The sequence below is a fragment of the Lissotriton helveticus genome, chromosome 1_2 (assembly GCF_964261635.1).
Source record: "Lissotriton helveticus chromosome 1_2, aLisHel1.1, whole genome shotgun sequence".
NCBI classification, from domain to species: Eukaryota; Metazoa; Chordata; class Amphibia; order Caudata; family Salamandridae; genus Lissotriton; species Lissotriton helveticus.
This window is the reverse complement of record NC_136058.1, coordinates 374,855,187-374,880,087: the sequence shown is the minus strand read 5'-3', so window position 1 is coordinate 374,880,087 and position 24,901 is coordinate 374,855,187. Positions and strand designations below refer to the sequence as shown.

The 24,901-nt window shown below is 46.9% G+C and overlaps 1 protein-coding gene across 1 annotated transcript in view; it reads right to left on the bottom strand.

The window, feature by feature from the left end:
- LOC144804086 (ATP-dependent DNA helicase PIF1-like) overlaps window positions 1-15,761 on the bottom strand; it is a 41,729-nt gene extending 25,968 nt beyond the window's left edge. The window contains exons 1-5 of the mRNA XM_078671896.1: window positions 15,354-15,761; window positions 12,956-13,088; window positions 6,890-7,043; window positions 4,821-4,935; window positions 1,632-1,738 (exon numbers count right to left, since the gene is read on the bottom strand). Coding sequence (XP_078528022.1) covers window positions 1,632-1,738; window positions 4,821-4,935; window positions 6,890-7,043; window positions 12,956-13,088; window positions 15,354-15,761 — 917 coding nt within the window. The remainder of the gene's footprint in view (window positions 1-1,631; window positions 1,739-4,820; window positions 4,936-6,889; window positions 7,044-12,955; window positions 13,089-15,353) is intronic.
- Between the last annotated feature and the right edge of the window lie 9,140 nt (window positions 15,762-24,901).

Sequence of the window (24,901 nt, the reverse complement as noted above, 5' to 3'; positions counted from 1 at the left end):
CTATCTCTCCCTGCCCATGACTAGCTGGGAGCGATCATTATTGTTTCGTTTAAGGGCAGGCACTGTAAAATTTATGTTGTCTTTTCCATTGGGGTATTGTCATAATGCTGATTCCACTTTTTGTCCTTGTGATGGTGTGAGTACACAGGATGATTTGCACTTTTTATTTTTTTGCAAATTTGATCTCAAATTTATTAAATGGTTTTTAACTCCGTATTTTAAAAAATCCAGACCACTGACACTTAAAGAATCATATAGTATGTTGATTGCCCTGGATAGCGATGAATTAACTTTTCGCACCAGCTCTTTTTTTAAGATCGGCCATACGAGCACGTAAAACGATGGAAAATCCCTGAACATAGTAACCAGTTTTATTTGTGTCATAATGGAAATGTAGTAGGATGATATGAAATGTATTGTATTGTCACTGTACGGAATTTAATGTCATATGTTATATGCATGTACATATATCAAAATGGTTTGTTGTTGTTATGATCGGTACTTTTATGAATTTTAAGAAATTCGAATAAAGGTCTTTTGAACTTTGAACACTTTGGTGTTCCTTCAGAACACCCACCATCCACGGACACCAGCACCTGCTCCCACGAAAAAACTGGACCAAAATCACCGACAACCAGCTCCCCTCCTCACTCAGCAACCCCACCGCAACTATTGCGGAAGACAACGACCCCAACAATCTTAGCCCGAACCCTGCACTGATTGTTCTCAGACAGCGCCAACACCATAGCCCCCCCCCCTCAAGAAAAACAACACCCATGCCAAGAAAGCTAGATGGTTCACCACCGAACTGCGAGAATCCAGATGCACATGCCACCGCCTCGAAAAGACCTGGAGGAACTCCAAATCTACAGAGGCCCTCAATGACTTCAGAGCCGCCACCAAAGCCCACCACCAACTCATCAGAAAAACGAGAAGAAAAAAAAAGCAATTGAAGACAGGATCTCCACACGCTCACAACTGCAAAGAACTCTTCAGAATCATCAAGGAGTTTGCCCAACCCACCAGCCAGTCTACGGACATCACTTCCTCACAAGACCTCTGCAACAAACTCAGCACCTACTTCCACCTCAGAATCAAGAAAATCTACATCAACTGCGACAAAGACATCCAACACAATGAGGGAGAGGAGGCCCAAACTTCATGTACTATCATGGGATCAACCCATCAGAGGGAGCAGTAGCTAGAACACCAGAGACACTACAGAACGGACTGGTGTAAATCTTACAAACAAGACAGATCAGTCAGTGAGGGGCCAAGGGTGCCATGGCAACAACATAATCAACCAATGAGAGGCAGGAGCAGACCGTACATACATGATACAGCCAACCACAGGAGGCAAGTGAAAGGAGGTGGAGCTTAAGTGAGACAGAATGGATGATGCAGCCTTTCTATAGAATCAGACCAGTCACTGCACACAGGGCCAGCGGAGCGGACACCTACAAGCCCCAACAGACAGCAGGAACCAGGGTAACCCATCCAGGCAGGTGCGAACCCTAGCCAGGCCTGAGGGGAGCAGCAATGAGACAGTGTGGGTGCAATGACCTGTCTGACATAAGAAGGGTGAACATACCACCAACTCCCTCCTCTCAACCACCCACCCAACAACTCACCTCCCTAGCCGGACTGCCTGCAGGAGAGAGATGAAGGTCTTGTCCGTCTGTCTGCGGACCGCGGTCAGCTCCATGTTCAGATGGATGCACTTCTGCCAGCTCTTGGCCTGGGGATAAATGAACAGAGACAAACCGATCAAAATGAGACTAACCCAGCTTAGGCAGAATATCTTAGAGCAGCAGAAGACTCCAACCTCGCCCCCACTTTGAGTGGGCAGGGTCGGGTCAAAGGTCAGAGATGGCCCAGGTTTAAAATGCATCAATTTCATTAATATGAACACTGACAAGATAGCAGGCACAGAGGAGCCGCTGCACACTCCAGGCATGGGGGAGTATTCCACACACTTCAGCGGGACAGAAAAAAACACCCCAAAGGCAGAGCCACAGTAATTATACGGCAGCAGAGCCCCAAATTATGCGGCACAGGGTTGTCTAAATTATGTGGCATAACGGGTCATAGTATTACTCCATTTTATAATTTTTTTTTCTTAAACATATGCTTGGATACAGATTTCACCTCATTAGTACTGGTCCAACAACAAAATGCAGATAAAAGTAACTGAAAGAGAACCAGTTAACCTTTACGAAGGACCCCTCACTTCGGAGTTGTGCACTACTTCACATAGAAGAGAAAAAAACGGACTGATTTTATTAGGAAAGAAATCCTATCTTGTACATCCACGGACCAGAGGCACCACAGCGATCTCTCACTAGTATACAGGGGCAATATTGGCTCCCACACAAGGCTGGAGGATGAACTGCAGGGATCAACCATCAGCGGAAGCTCACCACATCACTCCCAAGACACAAGGGCGTACGCGTCCTGGACGAGAGATTTCTTAAGCAAACTAAATATTGTCTAAATATAATAAACTCAAATGATAAAATCAAAGCCTAATCCGGCTGGTGGGTTATAAACTGCAGCGAATGACGTGTTCAAAATACACAATACTGCAGCTTGAAGGACAGGTCCCTTTTACCTCCAGAAGATAGTGGTGTGCCTAGCAAGGGTACTAGAAGTAATTTTAATGCTACTTCCAATCCTAGCCTGGTTGTGTGCCAAAATGGTCACAGTTTGTGCAAAACAACCGCAATGCATAAAAAGGTATGGTTCCTTGTTTTTGTGCACTTAATGAAATGTGACTGGAATGTGATTTTTAGGTCTCGTCTAGGTATTGCAGGCGATCTCTGTTCGAGACATGCTGTATCCACTCTGCTGGCTTACAGCCCGCCCATCGATTTTAATTTGCTGCTTTGTGTGCCATTCAAAAAGGCCTACTTCTCTGTTGTCAGTGTTGATTATATGTCCCTCTTTTCTGTGTGTCAACCCCCCATGGAGCATGATACCATTACTTGCAGGCTTTCCTTTTGTGCATGTAGGTTTGGGTTTAGCACACTATTTTTTCTATTTTGTTTCTGTCTGTGTTTTTGAAACTTCAGCTTTTCTTCCTGTATGCCACCCGACTGAAGTTCAGCAACAATGGCCGTAAAGTGCTAATAAACTTATGTATCTGCAGGTGCCATTTTGTTTCTGTTCCTTATTTGGTTTCCAATCTGCATTTTTTGCGCTTTTGCCATGATTTTATTTGATTTTTTCTGATTGGCATGTCTCTGCATTATTTTTTTGTAGGCACGGAGAGAGCAGAAGCAGAGGCTTGAACCCATTTCCCGGGTTGGCAGCTCTGCATGTTAACCCACATTCTCTCTATTGAAGACTTAAGGCGAGCGCATTTATTTTTGAGTGGTTTTGCTCGTGCAGGTCTCTCTTCCCTGTTGAACGGAGCTGTGCACTTCTTCCCTTTGCCAACCCACCTCCTACGCTCTCCATTTTGCTTTCATACCTCTCCGGCCCTCTCTGTGTTGCTTTTGTGTCCACCCCTTCATCCTTCCCTGTGTTGCCTCTGTGCCCACCGCACCACACTCCTCCCTGTCTTTTTTTGTGTTGGGAAGAATATAGTACTCCATTGACTGATGCATAGGCACACTCTGGAAACCTCTGACTATGCTATAAAAGTAATGGTGTGCAGTTTTAATCTCCACTTCGAACAGGGCGGATAACACTTCACTGCGCCGTGTCCACTTCGCTCAATAGTGGAAGGGCATCTTGTTTCCATTCTGCGGATTTAACTTGAATTGCTTTTATTGAACCAGATATTTTGCATTTCTGGTATAAAGTTGCCAGAGAAAAGACCTAGACGAGAAACGGGTTTATTTATTATCATTTGCAAAAACGTCTGAGCAAATGACAGTAAACATAGAGGTATGTTGTAAAATGCCTCTGTGGTGGTGTTTATACACAAGGAGTATTTCCTCATTTCAGGAGTTGCCAAAACCACGTTTCGACCCACACTGAGAGCCCTTCTGTGTCTTGGGCCTTCGTCAAGGCTCTCTATATTCTGTTCCTGCGTTGATATACATGCCTTCTATGCACATACGTGAGGCTTAATGCTCTCACCTGTGTTGTATCTTCCGCCAATGGGGGAAAGCTATGAGAGAAAAAGTGTCAAAAAGGAAGGAAGTGCATATTAAGTAAACCAGACACAGAAGCACTCTCAGCGTGGGTTGAAACAGGTTAGCTTCAATATACTAGGGTTTAAAAAAAAAAAATTACATTTGTTCAAAAAAACCAAGTATACATTTTTTAACCTATACACCCCCCCTCCCCCCCAAGTACCCTACGAATAAATACATTCTTTCGGTATACCTAGAGGTATTTTTAGATTCTCTGTCTTCATCTCGATCCCTCCTTAGCCAGCAAGAATTTATCTAAGAACTCCCATCTTTTTGGTTGAGTCCGCCCTAGTGGGATCAATCTTCCAGGGTGTGGATATGGGTCAAAGATGAAGCATGTCACGATAAAGTGAGTGAGGTGTCCATTTCAACATCTTTGGATACCCAGGAAGTAGTATACTTTCTGGACCCTTCCCATCTGCCTCCATTTTTTTTTTTATTTCCTTTTTTCTTATTTTGCCCAGTTGCCGGTGTGTGAAAACAGCAAACCCTCATACATCATCACCTTCATGAGCGTCCTCTGGCAGCATTCACGTGATGCTCCCATGAAAGCCTCTCACACTGCACTGGTCTGGCAGGTTCGAGCCATAGGCCAGTCATAAGATCCGCAGCCAGGCAAGTGCAATCATGCTTTGATTGGTCAGTTGTCATTCTTCATGCAGACCAACGATGTCTCACCTGGAAGCAGAACGTGGTTCGTTCTGATGTTTTGGTGACTGGGGGCAACTGGAGGAAATCCCCGCAAATGATCAGCTGGATACCACCAAACGGCTCATCCTTTCTGCGCACAGCGCTGCAACAATGGAAACCACATTAGGAACATCATCAACATTTGCTCATCAATCAGAAGCAAGCTGCTCCAACCCCACAATTTCTCTTTGGAAGGAAAATATTTAGACTTTTTTTCTTAAACCTTTGACGCGCTCTTTAGGAGCCACGGATAATAAAATAAAATTACAAAAATAGGATTCGGTCCATATTAGGATGAGACTGGAATTGAGAAGTGTCAGTCCCCCATATAAGCAGATTAAAACATTCAACTCCAGAGCATATTTGATGTTGCAGAGTAAAAGGCAGGGTAAGGCCAGGAGAAAGGGGGGGTGTTAGATTTCAAAGATGCACTTCTGCCTTAGGAGATCACCAGACCCCTCTATGACACAAAAAGAACTGCATGCATCAACTTCTGTCCGCATCTTGGATTCTTTATGTGCCAGCCATGGAGGATCACAGCTTACTGGACTTTGGACGTTGCTTTGACTCGTTTACCGGTTTGTGTCCCCGTTGCCCTTTTCCATGCGGTGTCTCTCTCCCTCCCCATCTCTTCCCGCCTTCATTATCTGTCTACTTCCCCTACTCCTACCCCCTCCCCTGAATCTCTCCCCTTTCCTGCTTTTCCCGTTACGTATTTGTGCTTATTGTTTATCTCGACCTTACAAGTAACTATGTTGCCATGCTCTAATAACTGTGAAACCTTGGTAACGATGTAACCTGTAACTATGATCTGATACTCATGTAAAGAGCTCCGATACCTCCGGGTCTAGCCAGCGCTATATAAAACCTTTAAAATAAAATAAAAAAATAAAAATCTTACAAAACAAAGTGACTGAATAATTGACACTTTAAACCCAATCAGGACTCACCACCAACTTTACACTGCTTGGTAGGGTGGGCTGTAAATATTGAGCTTGAAATGTATGGTTAATAAAATCATGGTAATAGTCCCAATACAATGATTCAAAGAAAGAACAGGTAGTGGTGTTCCCTAAAAGGGAAATAACCACACATCCAAAGTTGTAACTGTCTCAAGGTATCAGTACTCTGCGTGATAAATATAAACGTTGCTATATTTGCAACCGGGTGCTAAGTCAGCTTCAAAACACCTACTACCTAGAGGTGTTGCCTGCACATTAAACCAATAACATGCATATAACAAAACATGAAAAAACAAAGCTATTGCAGTCAACCATTCAACCTAATTACGTTAGGTTAGCCAAAAACAGTATTGGTCAGAGTAATCCCATAAAATAGTTTTGATCTCTTGCACAACGAGGACGATGAAGAAACGTCAATCAGTTCAATTAATCCAATCCGATCAAAAGGAGTTTTCATATACACTTTATTGGAGTCCAAAACTTTAAATTCCCAGCACACGATTAGCAGACACGTGTTTCGTCTGATAGACAATTTCAAGGCAAAAATTGGTAATATTGGCAGACTGAAATGTGTCCACAATCCGTCACTGCAGCGCATCCGTTAGGAGTGGAACTAGGATCCAAAATAGGTAAACCGCGATCTACGTAATCCAAGACAAATATATATGAGTACCACTACCAGCGTTGGCCTTCCGCCACTTAGTTAGATCTTGCAAGTTCACAGCTATCTAGGCCTCCGATATGGACCAATCATAGATTCCCAATCTTATTGCAGGGAAATGAATAAATAGTCGATGGTCACAGTAGCCCTAATACGCTTAGAGGACCATAAACTTCTGTACAGAGTAGAGTGATCTCACCTGGACCTTTAAGAAGTACAACTCTGGTAAGTTGAACCCTACAAGTATTAGCGTCTCATCCGCAGGCACAGTCGAGAAGAAAGTGGCGAAAAAAGTAAGTCCCAATACAATGGTAGGATGAAAGTAGCAGTAACAGTGTGTCTCTCTCAACAAACCATCAGCACTGTTCTGGTCACAGACCTCTTGACTCGCTAGCAGAATACAGAGCAGCCACCTGGTCTTTGGGGAAACTTACCGGGCAACAGCCTCCAACTTGTCAAAGAACTCCCCCTCCACCATGGAGACTTCATCGATAATCAGGTGCTGGCAGCTGATCCAATGCTGACGCACCCCAGGTCTCTGCGCCAGTTCAATACACTGATCGAGAGGGGCCTTCCCAGAGCCAATCCCTGCAGAGACAAAGAAAGCCAAGATCATCCTGGTGTCTCAAGTGCTCCAAAGCAGACAGGGTTCAAAAGACACAAATTACAAGCAATCAACCAACGCTGAACAGAGTCATACAGGTACCTTGGGTCAAGTGGCTTCACCTGTCGGTCTTGAAGTCTTTCATATTTTGCTTCTGCCCACCACAGCATAAAATGGGGAACAATGGGCGAGTCCACTCCAGCTTCTGACTGCACTGCAGGGCTAACTCTCCACTTGGCCAATGCTTTTTCAGCTCCATTGTGTACTCTTTGTTTTTTTAATTATTCATATGTGTTGTACACTGCATGCTAAAAAGTGCCAATTCTGCCCTAGTAAAGTTACATGCACTGATTAATTTAAGAGTTTTATTGCAAGCAAATGGCTGCTACATGGTGGATAGAGCTAGATATATCTCAATTTGTGTATCAAGAGGGAGAGAGAGGACCAGAAAGCTAGTCCATATCCCCCGGTTTATATGTAGTTAATCAAAAAGAGACTAGCTCGAAATAGGTAAAGATATCAAAAATTAATTTCATTTTTAGTTCAAGGACTCAAGTATGCTTTGTCACGGGTTAGTGGCACTTCTCAACCTTGAAGTAGCACATTTCTAAAACTAGCGTGTTTTGAGATGGGAATCCTCCACTCACACATAGAAAAACACTTTAGGGCGTGTATACACAGTCTGAAATATACACCCACTAGTCTTAATCACTCACACGTATTTTATCTGTCCTGAAGAAAGCCAGCATAGTCATAAGGCACTGGCTGAAACATGTTGACATACCCCAGGATGTGGGAGGTCGTAACCCGCCTCTAACATCCAACAGCCTTATTTTTAACCACTGACGGTGACCCAGCTATTAAAGTATAATTTGCCTTCGGGCACTGGGATCCCCGCCAAGCCGTTTTAAACTCACTTTCCATAACACTCTTCACCGCACACTCAGCGACATACCTGCTCCAACGAGGACCAGTCATGTGCTACAACTGCCAGCGCCTGGGGCACACCTCTGCTTTCTGCCAACAGAAGCCAAAGTGTGTACGCTGCGGAGGTGAACACACCTCCACCCAATGCACAAGGAACCGGGAAACCGAACCAGCAAAGTGTGCCAACTGCGCAGGACCCCACCCAGCGAGCTATCGCGGCTGTCCCTATCTACAGAATGCAAAGAAGGTTGAACACCGCAAGCCACCCTCACAACCACAAAGGTCTTCCCAACAATCATCAGCAACGGACCAGCACCAAAGGAAGACCTACAACCGCAGACCTGCACTGGACCACAGGATCCCAACCCCCAATACAACCGACAACAGTAGAGAAGCACACGTGGATGGAAGGACATACGCGGACGTCATAGTACCGAAACAAGTCAGCCCGCCTCCCACAACAGCACCGGGACCATCCGGTGGAACAGGCTCAACCAGCCCACCTCCAACAACCGCACCGGGACCATCCTGTGAAATAGGCTCAGCCATCAACTGGCAGGAACTCATTGCGAAGATTGCAAAAACGGTTGCAGATATGAACATCCACCCGGTGGTGACAATGGTGGCGAATATTATCGCCGGACTTTTCCAGGGCGAAGAAAACACCAGCAATGGCAGCAAAATCTAAAAGAAACTCCCTCTTCGTGATGTGGAATGCTAATGGCATTCAGAAGAAAACTGCAGAACTCCTGCACCTGATGGAAACCATGGACGTGGATATAGCGCTTATCTCCGAGACCCACCTTCAAGGAAGCCAGAAGCTCAACATAGCAAACCACAGGGTATACCGCACAGATCGCACCACTGGAGCCAAGGGTGGGGGAACAGCGGTGATCGTCAGCACAAAAGTGAAGCACCACGAGATCTCTCTACCACCAGTTGGGAGCATTGAAGCAACTGGCATACAGATTCAGACATCTGCAGGCCCGCTGCGGCTGATCGCCGCCTACTCACCCCCAGGCAAGCTAAGCCCAAAGGACCTGGATGCTTTACTGGACCCCAGCATCCCAACACTAATTGGAGGCGACCTTAATGCCAAGCACAAATGCTGGAACTCTCGGACGGGAAACAGCAAAGGACACGCCCTACTTGCCCACTCAAAGAAGGAGGACTTTGTAGTGGCCGGCCCGACTCAACCAACGCACTATCCAGGCTCTGCACTGCATAAACCAGATGTTCTGGACATTGTGGTCATGAAGAATCTCTCCCAGTCTATGGAGCTTGAAACCCTAACAGCGCTGACATCCGACCACAACCCAGTATTGATCACAGTTGGAGACGTACTTGAAGACCAGCAGCAGGGCATCAGACACAACTTCAAGAAGGCGGACTGGTGCCTATACAAGAGATGCCTGGAGGAGACACTGGTCCCAGGTCCCCTGCGAAGCACTGAAGACATTGACCAGGCAATTCACCACTTCACAGCTTCAATCCACACAGCTATTGAGCGCAGCATTCCAGAGCAGAAACTACAACGATGCTCTATCTACGATCTCCCGAAGGGCATCAAGCAGTCAATAGCTGCCAAGAACAGAGCCCGCAGAGAGTGGCAAAGGAACCGCACCCCCGACCTGCTGAAGAAGTATAATGAACTGACAAGACAGCTGAAGATGCAAATAAGCCAGCATAGAGGCGAAAAATGGGAAGCAGCTACAGCCAACCTTAAGGACTCAGACAACTCTCTCTGGAGAATGACCCGCCGCCTGACTGGGAAGAAGGAACCAAACCCACCGATACAAGGGACGACTCACCTGGCATGCAGCAGCAGGGATAAGGCTGAGGTCTTCGCTGACACGCTGGAGGCATCATTCAGGCCCAACCAGGCAAGCAAACTGGCACCAGAAGTAGAGCAAGAGGTCGCCAAGCATCACCGGGAGCACCCACCAGAAACAGAAACTGCACACATTGAGGAATGCTCAATGGGCGAATTACTGGACCTGGCAAAAACACTAAAAAACGGCAAGGCACCAGGGGAGGACAGAATAGTCAACCAAGCCATCAAGATGCTACCAGATACTGCAGTGGATCACCTTGCTGAGATATTTAACGCATGCATGAAGCACCAGTATTTCCCAAACACCTGGAAAGAAGCAAGAGTCGTCGTATTCCCCAAGGCTGGGAAACCACTGCGAGATCCTGCAAATTACCGGCCCATAAGTCTACTATCTGGCCTATCAAAACTCTTTGAAAAAGTTATCCACGCCCGTCTTGTGGACTTTGCGACAAGCAACAACCTCCTTGCCAAAGAACAGTTTGGGTTCCGGAAAGATCACTCAACCAATCACCAACTCCTCAGAGTTGTGGACATCATCAGCCATGGTTTCAACATCAACAAGTCTACCGGAGTAGTCTTTCTGGATGTAGCCAAAGCGTTCGACCGAGTATGGCACGAGGGACTGCTTTATAAACTTATCAAGCTCCAGTTTCCCAGCTACCTGGTCATGCTACTGTCCAGCTACCTGACAAATCGGACCTTTCACGTGGCAGTGCGAGAAGAATGCTCATCGCCACGCCCAATTCTTGCTGGAGTGCCTCAGGGATCAATCCTAGGACCATTCCTCTTCAACATATTCACAAACGACATCCCCACGGACCTAAAGAAGACTGATCTTGCCCTTTACGCAGATGATGTCGCGGTCATCTCTCAATCCTTCAGCGACAAGGAAGTGGCTAAGAACCTGGAGACATCGCTCTGCAGACTCTCCGAATGGTACAGCGACTGGCAGATCACCTTGAACACGGGCAAAACCACTGCAACATTATTTACCAGGAAGCAGAACAGGAAACACCCACAGATCCTCCTCAACGGGGACGAGGTCAAATGGGAAAACAGCAGCTCCTACCTGGGGGTGACTCTGGACTCTAAACTCAGCTGGAAAAACCACATAGAGAAGACCTGCCAGAAAGCAGCATCCAAACTGGCTGCATTATACCCACTCCTGAAGACCAAGTCGATGCCCATGCAGAGCAAGGTGCGAGTAGTCACTGCAATAATTCGACCAACTATGACATACGCTTCACCAGTTTGGAGTGGCTGCCGCCCACAGCTTCGGATGGACCTACAGAAAGTACAGAACAAGGCCTTACGGATTGCAGCAGGTGCACCTATGTTCACACGAACAGCAGACCTCCACAGAGACTTAGGGATTGAGATGCTGGACGACCATCTCCTCAAACTCAACAGGAAATTCTACACAGGATTAGATCAAAAAGAAAACCCACTGATCAGGAAACTCGCAGACATCTCTACGAACCCATTTGACCGCTACCCGCGTCCCATTGAAGCGCTAACCTTGCGAAACTGAAACAGAAACGCAGCATCCAAAAACTCAGCACTGCTTGAAGGCAAACGCCGGCAGGTACACAAAACCCACCGCTGCCAGATGGCATGATAGCCTCGGCAAGCAACCAAAACTCAACACTATCAGAAGGAACTTGATGGACAAAGACAAGACCCCCTGAGGAAACATGCTGACAATTCTGCATACTCAATCGACCGCTACCCGCGGCCCATCACTGAGATGACCATGTGATGCAACCTCAACTGTGACAAAGCGTCACACATCAATAAGACAATCTAAACAGCGACTAAAAAATTCAAAACGATTGTGGAGTAATGAGGCTACTGCCTCGGTATCCAAAAACTCACCACTGTCAGAAGGAATCTGACAGACGAAAACAAGACAGCAGACGGGCACTGGTGCAAGACCCATCAGACACTGAGAACGCGGTCACCTCTGGCCCCATCCCCACTTACACCTTGTCTAACAGGCACTTCTATAATCATGCACATGACGCGATGCAACTACTCACCTGGGCAGTGAGTCCTTGCATCACCCACCACCACAGCCCCCTTATGTTACCCACACACACTCTGACCTGTGATTGGGGAAAGTCACAGTATCTACTATGCTTCGCAAAACACAAGACGTGGAAAAAGACAGGGAGGAAAGCAGCAGCAGAAGGAGGAGGAGGGGTGGGGGGCACAGCAACCAGGGAGGCCTAGCAATGGAAACTGTGCTCCACCTCCCCGGGGTGTCCAGCATTGCTCTAAGAGGGCAGAATTCCAGGCAATCACCCACTAAAAGACTCCCATTCAGAGGCTTGTATTAAAGTGGACCCCATGTGGATACCCTAAAGTAGGCATTAACTGGCCTCAACCCCGCCCTGGAGCGGCCATCGTGCAGTGGAGACCTTCTGGCGCAGGAGGGCGCTGCACGAGGCAGGTTTGAGCCACCGGAGGTGTTGCTTCAGAGGTGATATGGAAGCGTGCACGGAGATTCCTGGCATCGATATTGATTGCCCTGTGGTGGTGCGTGCGGCGGGTTTGGGGTTCTAGGGTAGAGAAGTGTAGGGTTTAAGAGCATGGAAACGAACCAGAAAGATGTCACCCTGGACACATGCAGAGATCTTCCTACACAGGCTGCATCTCACTCAAGAGCGTGGAGTCCTCGTCAGCTACCAGGACGGGCGAGGGGCAGAGTTCACGATCTCAGCGGGTCCAGGTGAGGTGTGATGAGGCCACCCAGCTCCCAATGGAAAACCTAGGACTACAAGTCCCAGAATGCAAAGACATAACACATGGTTGGCGGCTCCTGGCCTCCGAGCAGGGGTAACTTGAGCTGTACGGCCAGGCGAGTGTGAGAACGAGCATGGGAAGAAGCTGGCAGGTGAATAAGGAGCTGGGACATGGAGAGGAGGGGTGGAACAACTCACCTGAGCAGAGGCTGCCCCCTCAGAGGGACACAAGCCCCCTCATGCACCTAGAATGAGAAAACTACCACTCATCCGAGAAGTCCCCCACCCAGTGAGACACAGATGTCCGCATCCAGTGAGCCCGACCCCCGCACACAGGTGACTCGAGCACCCCTCACTGCCTGCTTCGCGGATAGCCTGCCAAGACTCTCACCTGCTGACTGCGCTGGGGTCCAGGTGGTGCGGCCGGGGCGGCACCGGGTGTCAGGCGCTGCGGTCCCGGCTCTGGATCTACCCCGCTGCTGCTGCTGCCCCGGATCCTTGCTGTCAGGCTCTCCTCGAAGTAGCTAGCAGCAGCAGCTCCAGCAAGAAGCACTTTCAAAAAAGCCGGCATTGGAGACAGCCAATCAGAGAGAGGGCCTTTAAAGAATCCACCAATGGCAGCCACGGAAGAGCCTCTAACGGTCTGGTGACGGCACTGCGGGCAGAAGTGAACGATATCAATGCGGGGCGGAAGCAGATGACCTCCACCAAAAAATAACATCCGGTATAAGCCGCAGTGTACACGGAGGCCCCGCCCAAGGTCAGGCGGCTCACTTGGGACCTGCTCCTTGAGTCAGGGCCCCTCTGCTCGCGAGCCGCTTGTATCACCGTGGGAGACACACCCCGTGGCTGCCCAGGTTTCGCTTGAATGTGGCGTGTCTATTGATTCAGTTGTTGTGTTTATGTAGCACTTTAATTGTCACGAGCTGGCTCGAGTCTCATCACTGATGACACATGTTATGTTATGTTATAAGTTTATTTTTATAGCGCACGGCTACTCCAGGGGAGTGTCCCGGCACTTTATCAGGCAGCTCAGAATAAAACAACATAACACCGATGCAGAAAACAACACAAACAAAGAAAAGAAAAGAAAAAAAGGGACTCCTAAAGATTAAAAAGCCAAGTCTTCAGGCCTTTCCTGAACAGGAGCAAATTCGAGGAGGAGCGTAGCACCAAAGGCAGGGTGTTCCACAACTGAGGGGCCCTCAAACTAAAGGAGCGACCCCCAGTGCGTGCCTTCCTCACTCGTGGCACTATGGCCAGAAACAAAGACTCCGATCGCAGTGATCTAGTCGGACGATAGAAGGTCAACCTGCGTTGTAGATACTTTGCTCCTGCGCCCAATAGCGCTTTATGCGCCAAAGTCAGAGCCTTGAACATGACCCGCTTTCGGATGGGCAGCCAGTGAAGCGCCTGCACCAATGCGGAAGCTCTCGCTCGCCTATGAAGGCCAAAGATCGCACGGGCCGCGGAATTCTGCACAACCTGCAGCCGCTGAACCAGATAGTCTGGGAGTCCTAGATAGAGGACGTTGGCATAGTCCAATCTAGACCCCACTAAGGCCTGTATGGTGATCTTCCTATGCTCCTCTGTGAGCAAAGGTAGGAACTTCCGGAGCATCTTGAGCAGCCCATAGCAAGTCCCCGTCAGACCCCGTATGTGTGGAACCAACGACAGGCCATTGTCCAGCTTCACTCCCAGGTTTTTGGCCACCAACGATGCCTGTGCAGGAGGACAGCTATCCACGGGCCACCACGCACGCCAATCAGGGTCTTGGAGGCAGCCGAAAAACAACACCTCCGATTTACTAGGGTTGGCCTTAAGACTGTTCCGCTGAAGCCAGCTAAAAACCAGCTCCAAACACCCCCTAATGTTCTCTCCGTCGAAGGCCTGATCCTTCCCACACGCAAAAAGCAATTGCGTGTCGTCCGCGTAGGACACGATCCGGGCCCCAAAAGACTCCACCAGTGCCGCCAAAGGTGTCATAAAGATGTTAAATAGAGTCGGGCTCAACCCAGAACCCTGTGGAACCCCGACTCCCAATGGCGGCATTTCGGCGGAGCTCGGAGAGGCCCAGACCGTTTGTCGGCGGCCCTCAAGAAATGATGAAAACCAGTTGAACACCGTCCCCCTCAGACCGATGTCATGTAGTCTGGCGAGGAGCACCTCATGGGGGACGGTGTCAAAGGCCGCCGATAGGTCAAGCATGACCAGCATGGCCCTACCTCCGGCATCCAGAGTCTCCCTAATGATCTCCGACACCTCCAACAGTGCCGTCTCCGTGCTTAAATTAGGGCGGAAACCGGACTGCGAAGAGTGAAGCAGATCGTTGGACTCTAGATAACCGGAGAGGACGCCATGCACATGCTTCTCCGTGATCTTGGCCAACGCTGGAAGAAGGGAAATTGGCCTGTAATTGGCCAGAACCTCTGGGTCCGAACCGGCCTTCTTAAGAAGGGGGATCACCATGGCTCTTTTCCAGGGCAACGGGACCTTCCCCGCACTAAGAGACAGATTCACAAGTGGATTCACCAGTGGATTAACCACGGTAGCCATCTTAGCCAAGAATTTGGCCGGACAGGGGTCTAGAGGCGAGCCCGATTTAAGGTTGGTCAAAGCGCTAGTGAGGCATCGCTGGAAATGGCAGGGAACTTTTCGAGAACCACAGCCGGCACGGACAGCCGTGCCGGTCCTGTCACCGCACACACACCCTCCCCTAAAGACTCCACTGTGAACGAGTCCTGGATAGTTCTAATCTTATCTGTAAAGAATTTGGCCAAGTCACATACCCACAGCTCCGATGGAACACCCTGGGAAATGTTGGATCTAGGGGTCATAAACTCCCTGACCACCGAAAAAATCTCTTTACAGGAGTTGGAAGCGGCATCAATCCTCCTAGCCAGATAGTCTCTTTTTCCCCAAAGAATATCGCGATGATATGACTTAACCATGGTCTTATAGGCCAATCTCGCCCCCTGATCATAATTAAGGCGCCACGCCCTCTCCGCAACCTTGCACTGACTGCGGGCAGCCCGCAGCGCCTCAGTAAACCACGGTGCCGAAACCCTCTTGGCAGTCTCCCGCAGGGCCATCGGGGGGGCCAAATCATTCAGCCTCTCCACCAACCATCCCTGCAGGGACTCGACGTCCTGTTCTAAATCGCCTATAAGAGGGCACGGGTGGTCCGCAGCGGCCATGGCTAGCAAATCAGGTGAGACTCTATGCAAGGCCCTTCTAACAGGGCCAAGTTGTCTGGCCACATGTGTGGTAGTTGATGTCATATAGAACATTGTATATGCAATATGGAATGTTACACATGTAATTTAGAATGTGTTGTGAACCTGAGTTCTAGATCAGAGAAGCAGTTGGAGCTGATCTGATCTAGATGGTTTGGTTTGTGCACCAGTGGGTCCTTTGACTAAACTTAAAATAAATATAAATGTTAAACCTTACTGCCTCCACCGCTTTTTACATTGGCGACGATTGTTATTTAAATATTTATGGACCCACTGTGTTGCTGAGCGTCTTTTTAATTTTACTTGATTTCTAAATTTTAAGGAGAATCGAACTTACGGCGTGATCTTTTATCTTGGAGGTGTTCACAGATGTTGAATCTATTTTCTGGTGAAATCCAAGGTACTGTAAAATCATTTTTTTTGAGGATTTCAGACCGCAAGGAAAGAGAGCGTCTCAACGGCAGTTTACTTGCTCGCGCACTTGTGCGCTACCAGTGACGTCAGCTGCGGCTTGGAACGCATTGCTGAAACGTGGCGTTTTGCAGCGCGCAACCTCGTTGCCATTTTGCAAGGCTTAAACTGGAAACAGCGCTGAAACGCAACGTTGGTTTGAAACGCAACGCTTTGACAGTGCAAAGTCGCGGCCATTTTGCGAGTTTGTATACTGTCCTAAGAAGAGTGTAACGGACGGTTACTCAGCGGTGTGAAGCAATTTCAAGAGATTGACTGATTTAAAAGTCATTTATTTACCGCGAATTCAGTGATTCGCACACTCGTTTTCAAGATAAGGATATCAGCACCTGTTGAGGTTTGGAGCTGGAAGTCTTTATTTGTTTCAGTCTACAGCAGAGGTCTTCAAATGTTTGGATGCCGAGACCCCCTTGTCAACATTTTCAAACGTAAGGACCCCCTCCTGACAAAAATGTCTAAATCTCTAGGTTAAGAGGAAGGTGAGGACCAAATTATGCGACAGGCTTGACTAAACTGTGTGAGTAGAAAATGTAAATAATGTTCTGTGATGCTGCGTATTTTGGGGTAGCATTGCTTAATTATTTAGAATTTTTTTAAACACAGTAATACTGAGGAAAGATTTCACCCCATCAGTACCAGTTTATAACCAAAATACAGCAATTAACATCAGAAAGATGTCTAGTCAACCTCTGTGAAGGGCCTCCCAATCCACAGCGATACGCGCTGCCACATTAGAAGCTCATCTGGCCATGGCCGCGAGCAGCAAGGGTGCATTCAAACCGTGGCGGTCTTGTGCAGAGTTAAGCAGTTTACCCATGCCCCTTTCCTCTCACCCCCTTCCTTCCATCCCTCTCTTCTCTCCTCTCCCAACCCCGGGTCCCTCTCTCACATTGCACGCAGATGCTTATTAGCCCCAGGACACCTTTTGGTAACAGTAGCTCACTACAAATGTAAATAATAGGCAGAAGCAGGGGATCCACTAGACCCGAACTTCGGGGGTGGGGGTGGGGGGGGGGGGTTAACACTCCCAGCTTGTCCAAGCACTGGTTGCACACGGTGCAACAGTCTTTCCACCTTCTCCATGAATTCCCTCACTACCACTCACCAACAATACACCTCATCTCTCTATAGCACCTGTCTGACAACATTTCATTTTTTTTAGCGCATCTCATAGTTTACTCACACTCAGTTCTGTGATGTGCATGGTACATCTTTGTACCAGGCACTTTAACTTTCTGCACTGTGTGGGTGACAAGAGTGCCCATGTGACTGCACGGTGAGCAATGCAACAGTGTGAGAGTAGGGTAAAAGGAGTGACTGCAGGGTGAGTGGGGTGACCATATGAATTTGGGTTCGGTTGTAAGTGCAGAGTGGGACGATTTAGTGCATGGTTAGTGATGGCCTTTTTTGAGTGTGCTACAGATTGAGCAGTAAGGGGGGGACAGGTGAGTGGAGTGTCACAAGAGTGCGGGGTGAGAAGTGTGCTCGTGTGACTGCAGGGTGAGGTACAGAGTGAATAATGCAAGCAAATTTTTTAGTGCAGAGTGATCACTGTGAGAGCAGGGTGAGCGGGTGAATGTTGTGAGTGCATGGTGATCAGTGTGAGTGCACTGTGATCAGTGTGAGTGCATTGTGATCACTGTGAGAGCAGGTTGAGCGGGTGAATGTTGTGAGTGCATGGTGATCAGTGTGAGTGCATGGTGATCAGTGTGAGTGCATGGTGATCAGTGTGAGTGCATTGTGATCACTGTGAGTACATTATGATCACTGTGAGTGCAGGGTGAGCGGGTGAATGGTGTGAGTGCATGGTGTGAGTGCATGGTGATCAGAGTGAGTGCATTGTGATTGCTGTGAGTGCATGGTGATCAGTGTGAGTGCATTGTGATCAGTGTGAGTGCATTGTGATCGCTGGGAGTGCAGGGTGAACGTGAAAGTGGAGGCAAGAATGAGAAGTGAGTAGTCTGAAAGCAGGGTGCATTCCCACAAACTTGAAGCGTAGGGTTTCAGATATAAGTTAAACTATTGCTATAATGGCATTAATCAGGGTTCGAGGGTGGAGCAAATAAATAATCTGCTGATCCTGCAACAAACTTCAAGTCTAATGATTAGGGTTACCAGCTCATTATTTTGATGGCCCAGAAATAAGCAGTCACCTACAGCTGTATTTTTTGCACTTATCTGTGAATACTTAGAACAGCAAATATAAATAGAAAGCACTTTTAATTGTGTTCTAGGGATGCCTCAATGATCCATGACTAATAATTAAAGAGAATAAAGACAGAAAAGTCACATAACTAATTAATACATACTTTTTTATTCATAACTCAATTTAGTGTCAAGAGCAGGTCTCTGCAGGATCTTTAAACAACACACAGCAGGCATGTTTCTGTTTGTGCTGTTCAAATGCGCAATAGGGTTAATTTTCAAACTAGTAGAGAGTTAAGTTGTTTTAGATGTGGGTCAAAAAAACACATTTGGCGAACTATCCAGAATGTCCTGCATTGAAAAAAAAGTGTACTAATTGTGGTAGAATTGGTCATCTTACATCTTCGTGTAGAATTCAAAAGAAAGGTGGTAAGACTAAACCCACTGTTAGTAGTGTTTCTTATGTTAATGATGATTTGGAAAATGTAATCATCACTATTTATGATGACTCCTTTGATAGTTATATAAATAGTGTTTCTCTTCCTTTTAAAGCTCCTTTAGGGATTGTTCATGTCGGTAAGGTTGCCTTTGAGGCTATGGCTGATTCTGGTTTGCCAGTGACTATTTTATCAGATGTTTTCTTTTTTTTAAACTGGAAAGGTGTCAAACTTGCTAAATCAGATATCAATCCCCAAGCTTTTGGCAATTTTGACATTAAAATGTTAGGTTTCTTTAAAGATTCATTGACATTTGAAACTCGTGAGATATTTACTGAAATTTATGTGGCAATTGATGGAAAAAATATTGTAGGATGGTACGACTTAGGGAAACTTGGTATTAATCTTTGTCCAGGTTCAGATCGTCCCATTCAATTGAGAGAAATGCCTGTTAACAATGTTTCTTTGGAGAGTCCTTTGTCTTCCATTCTTATTAAATATAAGAATGTTTTTGTAGATGTTGTGGGGGAAGTCAAAGGATTTTCACATAGGATTAAATTAAAAAAAGGAGCTTTACCTGTACAACATAAAGTTCGTATGGTACCGTTGGGTGTGAGAGACAAACTCAAGTGACATTTGGATGGTCTGTGTTCTCAAGGAATCATAGAACCGACTGATAGCTCTCAATGGGTTTCGGCTATCGTTATTGCCCTTAAGAAGAATCAAGAGATCAGATTATGTGTAGATCTTCGATCTCTCAATAAGAACATTGTAGTGGAGACTTATCCTTTGCCTAGAATACAAGAAATGCTGGCAGCTGTCAATGGAGCAAAATTGTTTTCCATTATTGATTTGAAAGCGGCATACCATCAGGTCACTTTAGATGAGGACTCAAAAGTTCTTACGGCGTTTATAACTCCGTTTGGGTTGTTTAGATTTTTGAGGATGCCTTTTGTCCTGGCATCAGCTGCCAGTGTTTTCCAGAAGTTGATTGAAAATGTATTTAAGGGTGTTAAAGGGGTCCAGTCTTTTCAAGACGACATTTTGATCTTTGCCAAAACCATTGATGAGCATAACTTTACTTTGGAAAGAGTTTTGAACACTCTAAGCAGCAAAGGCACGACTGTGAGCAAAGGAAAATGTAGATTCTTAGTCAACGAGATTGACTATTTAGGCCACAAAATAACACCTGAAGGGATTTTTCCAAAACAAGACATCATTAGCAATCTTGAAAATGCTAGCAAACCACAAGATAAAGATGCTTTACGCTCTTTTCTTGGGTTAAGTGAATACTATGCTAAGTTTGTGAAGGGGTATGCTTTGGTTGTTGAGCCACTCAGACAACTACTTAGAAAAGGTTCAAGATTTGTTTGGACAGATGTTCATGATTCAGCTTTTAAGGATGTGATCAAACTTATTGCTAGAGCTCCTTGTCTTAAAACTTTTGATCCAGAAGGGAGATCTTTTGTGACTGTGGATGCCAGCAGCGTTGGACTAGGGGCTGTGTTCACGCAAATTGTTGATGGCAAGGAAAGGGTTATTTCATTTATCTCGAGAGGTATTAGAGGGGCTGCAGTTCATTATAGTACCATCGAGAAGGAGGCCTTAGCCTGTGTGTGGGCTGTGGAGAAGTTGAAGAATTTTTTGTGAGGTAGACCTTTTGTTTTGGTGACGGACCATAAACATCTGGTTTATATGATGGATGGTGTGAGAAGTGGTAAGGCGTCTTCTAGATTGGTTCGGTTAATAGCAAGACTGCAGGAGTTTAACTTTGAGATTCAGCATATTCCAGGTGGCAAGAATTTTACTGCAGACTGCTTATCCAGGTTACCTCCACTTAGTGATTCTGGTGATGAGGTTTTGGACCAACATGAGTGTGTTGTAGCGACTTTAGATGCTGTAGAGTCTAGCAATCCTGGAATTGATGAGAAAGAGTGGAATGATCATGTTAGTAGAGACAGTTTGTTGATCAAAGTCAAATCTTATGTTATTAATGGATGGCCCTCTGTTAAAAATCTTGAATTACCATTGAGAAGTTTTGCACAGGTTGCAAATGAATTGTCTATTGAAAATGGAATTTTATTAAGAAATGATTTGTTTGTTCCACCAGGGAGTCTTAGAGAGAAGATTATCAGGTTAGCACATTCAGGGCATCCTGGTGTTTCAGGTACGAAGAAGTTACTTAAGTGTCATTATTGGTGGCCTGGTTTAGATGCATCTGTTGAGAGGTTCATTGATAACTGTTCTGTGTGTGTTAAGTCGGACAAGCATTGGAAAGTGTCCACTGAACCGTTGTCCATTGGAGAAGGTCCTACAGGCCTGTGGGAAAGGCTTTCTATTGATTTTTCGGGGCCTTATGAATGTCTTGGTAGAGAGAAGAGATTTTTAATTGTCCTCATTGATGATTTTTCGAAATGTTTATATTATTCTTTTGTGGAGCATTCTAGTACTGATATAGTTATAAGTTTCCTGGACAACATTTTCAGGGTTGAGGGGGCACCCATTTCCATCAAGTCTGACAATGGTGTTCAGTTTGTTTCAAGTGAAATGCAAATGTTTTTAAAAAAGTTTGGGGTGTTTGCTAAAAGGGCTCCTCTTTATAGTCCTCGTTCGAATGGTCAGATGGAAAGGGCTAACAGATTTTTTAAAGAGGGTATTCAAGCTGCTTTGGAGAGTAATTGTGACGTTTTTGACTTTTTAAAAGAAAAGATATGGAGTTATCATCTAACTCCTAATTCTTGTACTGGAGTTCCTCCTTACAGTCTGATGAGAGGCAGACAGGCAAGAGCTTTGTTTATGCCTCAATTAAACAAGCATTTGCAATGCAATAGGTCTCGCAGCATTCAAGTTTGAGTTATTGGCATTGTATATGACAATGTGTTGCATGAATTCTTTTCCAAACTCTGTATTGGCTGGTGGTGTTTGTGCCCGGTGAAAGCGTGCACTGACGGATGGTGGTGTTTGTGCCCGGTGAAAGCGTGCACGAACAACTTATGGCGTCTGTGCCTGGTGAAAGTGTGCACTGACGGCTGGTGGTGTTTGTGCCTGGTGAAAGGGTGCACTGGTGGCTGGTGGTGTTTGTGCCCGGTGAAAGCGTGCACTGACGGCTGTTGGTGTTTGTGCCTGGTGAAAGCGTGCACTGATGACTTATGGTGTCTGTGCCTGTTGAAAGTGTGTACTGACGGCCGGTGGTGGGTATGCCTGATGAAACCATGTACTGATGGCTAGTGGTGTGTGTGTGCCTGTTGAAAGTGTGCACTGATGGCTGATGGTGTGTGTGCATGGTGGAAAAGCGTGCACTGACATGTTTAGAAGTAAAGTGCGCCATACTGCGATTGCTACAATAGTTAATTGTGGATGTGCTAACCATTGATGCGTGCACTGATGGCTGGTGGTGTGTGTGTGCTTGTAGAAAATGTGCACTGATGGCTAATGGTGTGTGTGCCTGGTGGAAGTGTGCACTGCCAGCTAGTGGCGTGTGTGCCCGGTGAAAGCGTGCATTGACGGCTGATGGGGTGTGCCTGGTGAAAGTGTGCACTGACGGTTGGTGGTGTGTGTGTGCGCCTGGTGAAAGCGTGCACCGACGTCTGGTTCTGTGTGCGTGTGGTGGAAGCGTGCATTGATCGCTGGTGTTGTTTAAATAGCAACATACTTGGGTCCAGCATATAGAGCACTCTTTTTAAACAGGCATTAAGAGTGAGACAGCACACAATGATCCAATGGTAATTACTAGTTGAAGGCAAATCGCATATAGAACATTAGGAACACTGCAATTCTTTACATTGATTCAGACGGTCCTTGCTGCATTCAGGACATTATCAAAAATCAGTCTGTTTCGTGAGAAGTAATACCTTACATCCTAAACAGCTGTTTTAACAGAATGTTCCCGACTTTAAAAAGAGAGATGACTAAAACATTGGCAGGGAGGCAGCATCCTGAATTTAGGTTGTATGAATGTTACTTTATTGTTTGACTGAAAGAAAAAAGCTCAACTATAATAAACTCCTAGCCAACGCTGCAACACCATTCTGCCAGCTAAGCAAGCCGAGTAAGAAGGGATGTGCGGACTTCACCCGAAGGTGTCAGAGCGAATTCACAATAGAAACAGAACTGATACATGAGAACATTACTAGTGAACAAAATACAAAGGCAAACGTTACATTACATGAGGCAAAAGTGACAATGATAACAAACCGTGCCTTACACAGTGTGTAAGGCACTTTTTGTTATCTTAGTCTAAGCCCGCCTGATTCTATGAAATGGCGGCGGGACGCGGGACAGGCCTTTATCCTTTTCTTTCACTTTCCGTTCCGCACTTCCGCCGCCGCGTATGCGCGTGCCGCGTGCGTGGGGGGCGTGGGCAGCAGGGCTGGCTGCTGCTGAGTGGTGGTGAGCAATGCCAGGCAGCCCCAGGGCACGCACAACATTATGCGGGCCAATAAGCAGTAAGCCCCTGTGCGTGGCATATGGGGCGCGGCAGGCGGCGCGCATAGCCAAAGAAGAAGACAAGAGAAGAACAACGAAAACTACGAACTTAACTGCCTTCCAAGTCCAAGACAAAGCAGCCAGGCGGCCAGGCCCGCCCACGCTGAGCTGCCCTGTCCGATTTCCGAATCCGAGTCCGAAGACCAAAGTAAGTCACTCAGAGTCTGTCACTCCGTCTCCGTCACCGACCGGCGGGGCAGGGCTGCTGCTGGCTGCCTGCCTCCAGGCCTGCTGCGTGCACTAATTAGTTGCTTTCCTGTCGCGCATTTGCCTGCTTCTTATTTATGTCCCAACTTGTCACTCGTGTTTGTCCCTCCTATAGAACATGCTTTCTCGCTTCTGTACTTCTTTGCTCCCGGGGCCGCACTCAGTGTTGCTCTCTGTTCTTGCCTGTGTGCCGCTTCCCTCCATATTGGGTTCGCCCTTGCACTCAACCAGCCCCCCAACCCCTGTTGCTTCCTCGCCTGCTCCATTTGCCCTCGGCTGCTGCTGAAGCAAGCAAGCAGGCAAGCCTATATTATAATAGTTACAGTGCGCAACGCACGCCAGGGACGGATGGTAACGGGCCCCGGCCTATAAACATTAATTATGGTGCCGTGGTGCGCACGCCCTACCGGCCTGGCCTGAGCCTTTTTAAAATTAATTAAATAGTTGGTAGTGGTACGCACTGGAGCCGGGCCGGGTCTTCATAATTAAAATGGTGCACGGGAGTGGCGGCGCGCAGAGTAGTGCTATTTTTATTTTGTATAGTGGTCATTTTCCTGCAGTTTTGCTCTTTTAGACTACTGTAAATAAAATGCGCTTTTATCAGCCAACGTAACGGTGTTCAATGCATTGGTCTTGTTAAGATGAATAGCTAAAATACTAGATTGTTATTCCATCATGTTTTTAAATGTTCAGCATCACATGCTTACTTTCGTGAGCTTTCTATGTACTTATGACATATGCATCATCGTTATAGTTGCTTCAGTCAAGGAAAAAATGCGTGTCTCTGCATCAGATGTTTGGTGATTAGCAGCTGTCCTAAGCAGGTGTTACAAAAGGAACCTTACATTATTAATCTAGTATGTTTGCACTCCGGAATTTTTCAAGCTAGCTCAGTTGGTTGATGCACCTGTTACAATGATGCAACTCTGAATCTGCACTCTGAATCTCCACTCTGAAGCTCCACTCTGAAGCTCCACTCTGAAGCTCCACTCTGAAGCTCCACTCTGAAGCTCCACTCTGAATCTCCACTCTGAAGCTCCACTCTCCACTCTGAATCTCCACTCTGAATCTCCACTCTCCACTCTGAAGCTCCACTCTGAAGCTCCACTCTGAAGCTCCACTCCACTCTGAAGCTCCACTCCGAATCTGCACTCTGCACTCCGAAGCTCCACTCTGAAGCTCCACTCTGAAGCTCCACTCTGAAGCTCCACTCTGAAGCTCCACTCTGAAGCTCCACTCTGAAGCTCCACTCTGAATCTGCACTCTGCACTCCGAAGCTCCACTCCGAAGCTCCACTCTGAAGCTCCACTCTGAAGCTCCACTCTGAAGCTCCACTCTGAAGCTCCACTCTGAAGC